The sequence below is a fragment of the Nothobranchius furzeri genome, chromosome 4 (genome assembly GCF_043380555.1).
Source record: "Nothobranchius furzeri strain GRZ-AD chromosome 4, NfurGRZ-RIMD1, whole genome shotgun sequence".
NCBI classification, from domain to species: Eukaryota; Metazoa; Chordata; class Actinopteri; order Cyprinodontiformes; family Nothobranchiidae; genus Nothobranchius; species Nothobranchius furzeri.
Window position 1 is genome coordinate 46,122,119 of NC_091744.1, and position 10,598 is coordinate 46,132,716.

The 10,598-nt window shown below is 45.2% G+C and overlaps 1 protein-coding gene across 4 annotated transcripts in view; it reads right to left on the reverse strand.

Moving 5' to 3' along the window:
* The window catches only part of LOC107373636 (INSC spindle orientation adaptor protein), a 122,631-nt gene that overhangs the window by 35,097 nt on the left and 76,936 nt on the right, over positions 1–10,598 (reverse strand). For all 4 annotated transcript variants that reach the window (XM_054737500.2, XM_070550202.1, XM_070550200.1 and 1 more), the window contains 2 exons: positions 2,911–3,034; positions 2,466–2,579 (listed from right to left, as the gene is read on the reverse strand). In XM_054737500.2, coding sequence (XP_054593475.1) covers positions 2,466–2,579; positions 2,911–3,034 — 238 coding nt within the window. The remainder of the gene's footprint in view (positions 1–2,465; positions 2,580–2,910; positions 3,035–10,598) is intronic.

Sequence of the window (10,598 nt, forward strand, 5' to 3'; positions counted from 1 at the left end):
CACACACGCACACACTAAGCTGGGGAATGACACACACACACCGAGCTGGGGACAAAGAGGCTGGAGCTACAACTGGAGGGGCTGGGGATGACCTGAAAGGCTACAAACAGAAGGCACATAAATAAGACGCAGACGAAGGACACATGAGGGCGTTAAGAGACACAAAAGGGGAATCTAAAGATGGATGGAGGACATCAGGAGACACATGGGGAAAACGCAGACACAGACCATGACAATGCAACACAACATGAAGCACATCAAAGAGCCTCAAGAAGAAGAAGAAAAAAATAATTTGCACCCAACATTTCAACTGCTGTAGTTACACCCACTGAGCGGATGGGTGGAGTCAGCAGGCTGTGAGTTCATTAAAACATGGAGGCTAATTAACAAACATGGCAGGCTGATGTGTTTGCTATCAGGTATTCAGCAGCAGCCAGCGCCAGGCGGGTTTTCCCTGATGGTACAATCAGCAGCGACACGGGGGAGCTGAGTATGAGCTGGTCGAAAGGTAAAGACAACATGCTTCTGTGATCAATGTCCACTCCTAATGGGGGTTGACAGTATTGATCTGAAAATCTGCCTTCAAAGGAGGTGTGTGTGTGTGTGTGCGTGCATGTGTGTGTGTGTGTGTGTGTGTGTGTGTGTGTATGTGTGTGTGTGTGTGTGTGTGTGTGTGTGTGTGTGTGTGTGTGTGAAACAGGAAAAGTCATCATAAAAAACATATATGTGGTAGTCTAACTAATGGCCAACTGAGCCTCGCTGTCTGGTCTCTAGTCTTATCTCACATTGAGAGCTTTGAGCAGCATGTATAGCTGCTGTGGATGATGTCATCCTCGTGATGTCAGAACATGATACCATAAGGCAAACCTCTACTCATTCACCCTTAACCCCCAGAAACCCAAATTTAGAAAACAACTGCAAAATCTGTTTTTAACCTTTCGCATGTTGTTCTAGGAGGCCAGATAATCGGGCCAATTTACACATTTTAGTAGCCAATAGAGCTCCGGACCCCACGTGACTCTCAGTTAGTAGACGCCATTTTGGCAGGAAAAAAAAGGTAAACAAACACGGATGTAACCATGAACGTGAACGGGATCGGCTTGGATTTTACTTTGTCGGAGTTTACTTCACACTTTAAAACCGAAGAAATCGTTTTATATAGTCAGAAATTAAATAGACTAAACATCTCCGACCCTTACCGTGCCCCTGGGATACTTTTTAAAAACGCCAGAAGCTGTCGGCGCGGACTTCTTACCGGACCTGGCCGGGGAACCCCTTGGGATTCCCCCCGGCCGGAGGAGCTGGGGAGAGGTCTGGGACTCTCGACGCTACTGCCCGCTCCGACGCCAGAAGCTGTCGGAGCGGACTTCTTACTGGACCTGGCCGGGGAACCCTTGGGATTTACCCAGAGGAGCTGGCTCCGGCGGCTGGGGAGAGGGAAGTCAGGGACTCTCGACGCTACTGCCCCCGCAACCCGACTCCGGATAAGCGGATGAAAATGGATGGATGGATGGACAAATAACAGATTTACATGTAAGTAGTTTAAATAGAGTGCTGTGCTGTTTAAATGTATAAACTGAACGCCAAGAGAAATCACTAGTTTGATTTTTTTCCGTGAATAAAATAAGTATGCCAGGCAGGAGCGTCTCAGGATCTGCCTGAGATCTATCTCGGTGAGACAGATAATAGCAATCCAAAGTGCTTTTTAAGTGTGATCTGACAAGTGATCAACCATTGCTTAAAAATTAAATACAGCTTAGCCGGTTAATTGCTGTAATCATAAAACACGTAAACGGCAGCACGCAGAAATCACGAGGCAACGTTTTACGTGACGTTTACTTGTTGCTATGAGTAATAAGACAGAAAAAGCCACGCCAAAATAAGTTTAGGAAGCCCACTAAGAATCGTAATAAAAGCATTTAAAATAAATACCATACACAGCTGAGGAAACGTTGGTTTAAGTACCTGATATGAAGTGGTCGCTGCATAAGCGAAATCCTTTACTCTCGGGATCCCACAGTTTCATTTTAGCCCGGTCATTAGCGCGTTTTATTACAATGATCCAGCGTTTGCGGCGCTCCGGATCTTGGGGAATCCTGTAGATGGCTCATTCCTTATGTCGTCCGCGTCTGTTCTGCATCCTGGGGCACAACAGGAATCTACCATATTTCCTGTTTGAGTTTTCTGACAATAACAAATAGTCCAGCTGCCGGCTTCTGCCTGCCAAATGGCGCCGTTTCGATTTGAACTGTTGCATGCCGGGAAACGTGACGTCAACTCCTGGAGCTCTATAGTGTTGCAGAACTGAACAATAGGACCTATTAGCACTGTAAATGTGGTTTTAAAAAGAAAAAAAAATGGGGAAGGATTATTTTTGTAGACTTAAATCTGATGTTGTAATATTACAACCGTGGGTCTCTGGGGGTTAAACCGTTGTCTCTCTCTCATCAGGACCGGGCTGCTACCTTGGCAATGATGCTGCAGAGCTGAGGTCCATCCTGGGTTAGGGACAGCAGGTTGCTAATGGCGCTGCCGATGGCATGAACACAGTCTGATGACTCAATCTGTTTGATCAGGACCTACGAGTAAGATGACACCATTAATCATTTGCTTTCAGGTGTAGAAACAATCAAACCAGGTGAACTGAGGTTTGGCACATGCTGAGAGAATTTTCAGGTAGAGGAGAAGATGATCTGTAGGATTTAAATCAGCTTCTCTAATATTATAACTGCTTGCATGAGTGTTTTGATCGAGCCCTTTCATCCCTGATACCAGTCTGAGTCATTTAGGGGGCTCGTGTCGCGTATCGATTCAAAGGAAACTCCAGGACTGGAGTCTTGACTTCAGTTTTTAGTTTAACTTCAATCTGTATAAAATTTTCAAACACTGGAGGTTAATCTCATTTCATACCCGGATCTCATTGGCTAAAGCCATGTCGATCATGTTGCTGAATGAGTCACTGACGTCGGTGAGAATCTCATGGATCGCCTCCCTCATGGATTTAAGGAAGAATTCATCGTTAGTGTGAAGGCACCTGCAGGGAAGGAAAAGTTTATTTAAACTTGAACTTGTGCAAAGAATAGACTTCCTCTTTCATTTCTAAAATTGAACTTGTTAAAAATGTTCTGATTAACTTTGAGGATTACAAGCAAGTGAACAATTAACCATGCATTAACCCTAAGAAGTCATTACGCCCTCTGTAAAGCTAAACTGTAGCAAACGACACTAATAAGAAATAAGTTATCCAGAGTTCACGTTGTAAGGAGACTGCAGGCACTGAACAGTGGCAGTAAGTGCCCAAGTTGTGCTGTCATGATTAAAACTAATGAGGAAAAATTATTAAACTAAAATTATTTTGTGACACTTGAATCAATCTATAGTATTTTAAATAAAATGCATTGGCCTACTTTGGATAAGGAACATGCAAATCAAATACAAATATTTGTAACATTCAGGAATTGGCTAAAACACATGTGAAGATAACCAGTGATTAAAGAAGAACAATAACATAAAGGAAAATTAAAAGGCAGTGCTGCTGTTAATTCAATTAAATTCAATTCAAGTTTATTTATATAGTGCCAAATCACGACAAGAGTCGTCTCAAGGCACTTCACATAATAAACATTCCATTCAGGTCAGTTCATTAAGCCAATCAGAAATAATGTTTCCTATATAAGGAACCCAGCAAATTGCATCAAGTCACTGACTAGTGTCAGTGACTATACAGCAATCCTCATACTAAGCAAGCATAAAGTGACAGTGGAGAGGAAAACTCCCTTTTAACAGGAAGAAACCTCCAGAGAATCCCGGCTAACTATAAGCAGCCATCCACCACGACTCACTGGGGATGGAGAAGACAGAGCAGACACACACACACACACACACACACACACACACACACACACACACACACACACACACACACACACACACACACACACACACACACACGCACGCACGCACGCACGCACGCACGCACGCACGCACGCACGCACGCACGCACACACACACACAAAGACAAGTAATGTGTCTATGGTTATATTGTGATGTCTTAGTAAATATTCTATTTGGTGAGAGATAAACTTTATTGTATTTATCCTAGTGGATCTATAGTGAAACAGATAAACTAGTAGTAGCACATCCAACGTCAAGGAAAGCAAAAAGCCATTATCAGGAGAGGGAGAATGTTTTAGTGGTTAGCAGCAGTGTGCTAGACGATGGCCCCCTCCATGAGGCCACCACAGCTCAGCAGAACATTGTTGTAGCTTCTTCTGGGGAGAAAAACACTTACAGAGAAAATAAAGTTAAGAGCTGAAATTGCAGAAAATAATACAGTTAAAGAACAGATTGTAGAAGAAAGCAGTAGAGTGTGAAAAGTGGTCAGTGTGTCCTCCAGCAGTCTAAGCCTATAGCAGCATTACTACAGAGATAACTCAGGACAATCTAGCCTATTTAGATGGAGGTATGTTGGAGGCAGGGCAAGGGAGAGCCGTCTTTACCGACTGTACACTCCACCTCCCTCTACTCCCCCACTTGTCCAGATCTAGGCTAACATCAGATTTTAACCATAGGCCCTATCAGATAAAAATGTTTTAAGCCAAGTGTTAAAAGTAGACAAGGTGTCTGCCTCACGGACTAAAGCTGGGAGCTGGTTCCACAGGAGAGGAGCCTGATAACTAAAAGATCTGCCTCCTATCCTAATTTTAGATATTCTGGGAACCACCAGTAAACCTGCAGTCTGAGAGCGAAGTGCTCGGTTAGGAACGTATGGAACAATCAGATCACTGATGTATGATGGAGCTTGATTATTAAGAGCTTTATATGTGAGAAGAAGGATCTTAAAATCTATTCTGAATTTAACAGGTAGCCAATGTAGGGAAGCTAAGACAGGAGAGATATGATCTATCTTTTTAATTCTCATCAGAACTCTAGCTGCAGCATTTTGGACAAGCTGAAGACTTTTAACTACATTCTGTGGACTTCCTGAGAGTAATGAATTACAGTAATCCAGACTTGATGTAATAAATGCATGAACTAGTTTTTCAGCATCACTCCTGGAAAGGATGCTTCTAATCTTAGCAATATTCCGAAGGTGGAAAAAGGAAATCCTACAAACTTGTGAAACCTGGGATTTGAATGACATGTCCTGGTCAAAGATAACACCAAGGTTCCTTGCTTTGTTCTCGGAGGCTAATGTAATGCCATTCAGATCAGGTGATTTGCTAAGCAATTTCCTTTTCTGGATTTCTGGTCCAAAGATGAGAACTTCCGTCTTGTCTTGACTTAAAAGCAAAAAGTTTAGAGTCATCCAATGTTTTTATGTCTTCAAGACAAGCCTGTAATCTACCCAACCGATTAGGTTCATCAGGGTTAATAGATAATTATAACTGAGTATCATCAGCATAACAGTGGAAGTGTATCCCATGCTGTCTAATGATTTTACCAACTGGGAGTATATATATTTATATATAGTAAAAAGAATTGGTCCAAGCACTGAACCCTGTGGTACTCCACAAGTAACCCTGGAGAATGAAGACGATTTGTCATGTACATTTACAAAATGAAATCTATCAGACAGGTAGGATTTATACCAGCCTAACGCTGTTCCTTTGATCCCTGCAACATGTTCAAGTCTTTCTAAAAGAACATTGTGATCAACTGTGTCAAAGGCAGCACTGAGATCTAACAAGACTAGAACAGACACAAGATTCTTATCTAAGGCCATGATAATATCCTTTGTAACTCTCACTAACGCAGTTTCAATGCAGTGATACTCTCTAAAACCAGACTGAAATTCCTCAAACAGAGCATTAGTGTTTAAATGCTCACATACTTGGATGGCCACTATTTTCTCCAGGACTTTGGATAAAAATGGAAGGTTAGATATTGGTCTATAATTCATTGGGTCATCTGGATCCAGAGAAGGCTTCTTAAGTGAAGTTTTGATTACAGCAACCTTAAAATATTGTGGTACATACCCATTTACTAAGGATAGATTGATTATATCTAGAATGGGGGCAGTAACCAAAGGAAATGCATCTTTAAATAATTTGGTTGGGATTGGATCCAAAATACAAGTTGAAGGTTTAGATGAAGCTAATATTTTTGATAACTCTGAAAGCTCAACTGGATCAAAAGGGTTCAAGCACAGATGAGGTTCTACAGTCACCTCTGATGCTGCCTCACTTACTGAGGAAGAAGAAATCGCATTAGGGAGGATGCTAAAGATTTTGTTTCTAATAGAATTAATTTTACTTGTAAAAAAATCCCATGAAGTCATTGCTGCTGAGGGCTAAGGGAATAGATGGCTCAGAGCTATGATTCTGTGTAAGTTTAGCAACTGTACTGAAAAGAAATTTAGGATTACGCTTATTCTCCTCAATTAATGCTGAGAAATCATCAGTTCTAGTTTGTCGAAGCTTATTTTTTATAAAGCACAAGACTATTTTTCAAGGAAAGGTAGGCCTCCTCATGGTGCGTAGAGCGCCATGTTCTCTTCAATTTCCTAGAGTTTTGTTTTAAGGCTCGTAAATGAGAATTAAACCAGGGAGCCCACTTCCTTGTCCCCAATTACCTTCTTTTTTAAAGGGGCAACATCATCTAATGCCACACGTAAAGAGAAATTAACATGATGAACTAAGGCATCAATTTGTGAGGGGCTAGAACTGAAAATATTGCCCTCTGCTACACGCCTCTGAGATGCTGAGGACAGTAAAGATGGAACAGTTGATTTAAAAGATGCAACTGCGTTGTCAGATAGAGACCGATTATAGTGAAATTTACTTTCATGTCTCGAGAACTCAGTTATAAAAAACTCAAAGGTTATCAGAAAGTGGTCCGAGGGGACCGGATTATGTGGAAATATCGTTATTTCCTCACACTCAATGCCATAAGGCAGCGCAAGGTCTAATGTATGATGGCAGGAGTGGGTGGAGCTATGTATTCTTTGAGTAAAACCAATTGAGTCTAAGATATTACTAAAGGCTACATTGAGGTTATCATTTTCGATGTCCACATGAATATTAAAATCCCCCACTACAATGACCTTATCAGTATTTAGCACTAAATCTGATAAAAAATCAGATATCTGATCCAAAAACTCAGAGTAAGGGCCCGGTGGACGATATAAAACTACAAACAAGAGTGGTTTTACAGTTTTGCAATCTGGATTAGGAAAACTAAGAATAAGATGTTCAAACGAACTGTAGCTATTAATTGGTATGGGACTGATTAATAAGTCTGAATGAAAAATGTTTGCTACTCCTCCTCCTCGCCCTGTACTTCGAGCAATATGATGATTTAAATAATTTGAAGGAGTCGACTCGTTTAAGCTAACATAGTCCTCTTGCTGCAGCCAGGATTCTGTGAGAGAGAGCAAAGAGATCTGATTATCACAAATCAAATCATTAACTAACAAAGTCTTAGAAAAAATGGATCTAATGTTCAACAACCCACATTTAATTTTTCTAGTTTTCTGCTCAGTTGAATTTGTTCTAACATTTATGAGATTTCCACGATTTGCTTTATTAAGCCTGATATTTAATCTGTGTGATTTTGGCCGTGGGCAGAACACTGTCTCTATGGGGTAGTGGGTGGGTAACAGTACAGAAGCTGCAGAGGGGTGGGTTAAACTACGACTCTGCTTCCTGGTCTGGATCCTGGGTTGTCATGAAGGACTAATAAAACTGGCCATTTTCCTAGAAAGAAGAGCTGCACCATCCAAAGAGGGATGGATGCCGTCTCTCCGCATCAGACCAGGTTTTCCCCAAAAAGTTTTCCAATTATCAATGAAGCCCACGTTGTTTTCAGGACACCACCTAGACAACCAGTGGTTGAAGGACAGCATGCAGCTAAACATGTCGTCACTGGTCCGATCGGGTAGGGGGCCAGAGAAAATTACGGAGTCCGACATTGTTTTGGCAAACTTGCACACCGAAGCAACATTTTTACATACACAAACATATTTACGCTTATCCTTAGCCAGCAGCTCCCCGGAGGTTCGGGGAGCCGTCAAGCTGAAGAAGGAGGCCTACAGGGCGTGGCTGGTCAGTGGGTCTCCGGAGGCAGCAGACAGGTACCGGATAGCCAAGCGGGGTGCAGCAAAATCTCGGGCGTGGGAGGAGTTTGGTGAGGCCATGGAGAAAGACTATCGATCGGCTCCAAAGAGGTTCTGGCAAACTGTCCGGCGCCTCAGGAGAGGAAGGCAGCAACTCGCTCACACTGTTTACAGTGGGGACGGGGAGCTGCTGACGTCAACTGAGGCTATAGTCGGACGGTGGAAGGAATACTTTGAGGAGCTCCTCAATCCCACCAATGCGCATTCCGAGGAGGAACCAGAGCTGGGAGGCCTGGGGATGGACTGTCCGATCTCGGGGGCAGAAGTTGCTGAGGTAGTCAAACAACTACACAGCGGCGGAGCCCCGGGGGCGGATGAGGTTCGTCCTGGGTATCTCAAGGCTATGGATGTTGTAGGGCTGTCATGGTTGACAGATCTCTACAACATTGCGTGGTCATCGGGGGCAGTTCCTAGGGAGTGGCAGACCGGGGTGGTGGTCCCCATCTTTAAGAAGGGTGACCTGAGGGTGTGTTCCAACTATAGGGGGATCACACTCCACAGCCTCCCTGGAAAGGTCTACGCCAAGGTACTGGAGAGGAGGGTCCGATCGATAGTTGAATCTCAGATAGAAGAGGAGCAATGTGGTTTTCGTCCTGGCCGTGGAACTGTGGACCAGCTCTATACCCTTGCAAGGGTGATGGAGGGGGCATGGGAGTTTGCCCAACCAATCCACATGTGCTTTGTGGATTTGGAGAAGGCTTATGACCGTGTCCCCAGGGGCACCCTGTGGGGGACGCTCCAGGAGTATGGGGTGGGTGGCTTTCTGTTAAGGGCCATTCAGTCCCTTTACCAGAGGAGCGTGAGTTTGGTCCGCATAGCCGGTAGTAAGTCGGACCTGTTCCCAGTGAGGGTTGGACTCCGCCAGGGCTGCCCTTTGTCACCGGTTCTGTTCATCACTTTTATGGACAGAATTTCTAGACGCAGCCGTGGTGTGGAGTGTGTCGAGTTTGGTGGCAGGAGAATCTCGTCTCTGCTTTTTGCGGATGATGTGGTCCTCCTAGCTTCATCCAGCTCTGACCTTCAGCTCTTGCTGGGTAGGTTCGCGGCCGAATGTGAAGCGGCTGGGATGAGGATCAGCACCTCCAAATCTGAGACCATGGTTCTCGACCGGAAAAGGGTGGCTTGCCACCTCCGGGTCGGGGGAGAGGTCCTACCTCAAGTGGAGGAGTTTAAGTATCTCGGGGTCTTGTTCACGAGTGAGGGTAGGAGGGATCGGGAGATCGACAGGCGGATTGGTTCGGCGTCTGCAGTGATGCGGACGCTGAGCCGATCTGTCGTGGGGAAGAGGGAGCTGAGCCAGAAAGCCAGGCTCTCGATTTACCGGTCGATCTACGTCCCAATCCTCACCTATGGTCATGAGCTTTGGGTAATGACCGAAAGAACGAGATCGCGGATACAAGCGGCCGAAATGAGTTTCCTTCGTAGGGTGGCCGGGCTCAGCCTTAGAGATAGGGTGAGGAGCTCGGACATTCGGGAGGGACTCGGAGTAGAACCGCTGCTCCTCCGGATCGAAAGGAGCCAGTTGAGGTGGTTTGGGCATCTGGTCAGGATGCCTCCTGGACGCCTCCCCGGGGAGGTGTTTCGGGCATGTCCTGCCGGCAGAAGGCCCCCGGGTCAACCCAGGACACGTTGGAGAGGTTACATCTCCAATCTGGTCCGGGAACGCCTTGGGGTCCTGCCGGAGGAGCTGGTGGACAAGGCCGGGGAGAGGACGGCCTGGAGCTCCCTAGTTGGGATGCTGCCCCCGCGACCCGGACCCGGATAAGCGGAGGAAGACGACGACGACGACGACGACGACGACTTAGCCAGCAGTTTCAGATAAGATTTAATGTCGCCCGCTCTGGCCCCAGGTAAACATTTAACTATGGTTGCTGGAGCCTCTAATGCCACGTTTCTGACTATGGAGCTGCCAATGATCAGAGTCGGCTTGTCAGTGGGTGCATCAATGAGCGGGGAAAATCTATTAGAAAAGTGGACGGGTTGGTGGTGGCCCACGGGCTGGGTTCTATGCATGCTGCGTACCGTCACCCAGCCGGCCTGAGGTCCCGGCTGCTCGGATTCTACTGGAGGGTCGCTACGGGGTGGTTCTGAGCTAGTTAGCCCTGCGCTAGCTAAGTAGCTATGGCTGTTTACGGGTTTTTCAACAGCGCGGAGCCGGGACTCCAATTCCGACACCCTCGCCTCCAAAGCTACAAAAATGCTACATTTATTACACGTACCAATATCACTAAAGGAGACAGAGGAGTAACTAAACATCTGACACAGAGAGCAAGAGATAGGAGATGGAGAAGCAGAGACAGAAGTAGCCATAGCCATGCTGAGGCTAAGCTAACTGGACGAGCAAACTGTTCAGTACCAAATAAACTGCGTGTAAACTCAAATGGTTCCCTAAAAGCTAGGTGGAACAACAGAAAATTGTGTGTTTTAGCGTGCTTTTGTGCTACAATAACTCAGAGATGTCCTAGTACAGAGAAATTAAATC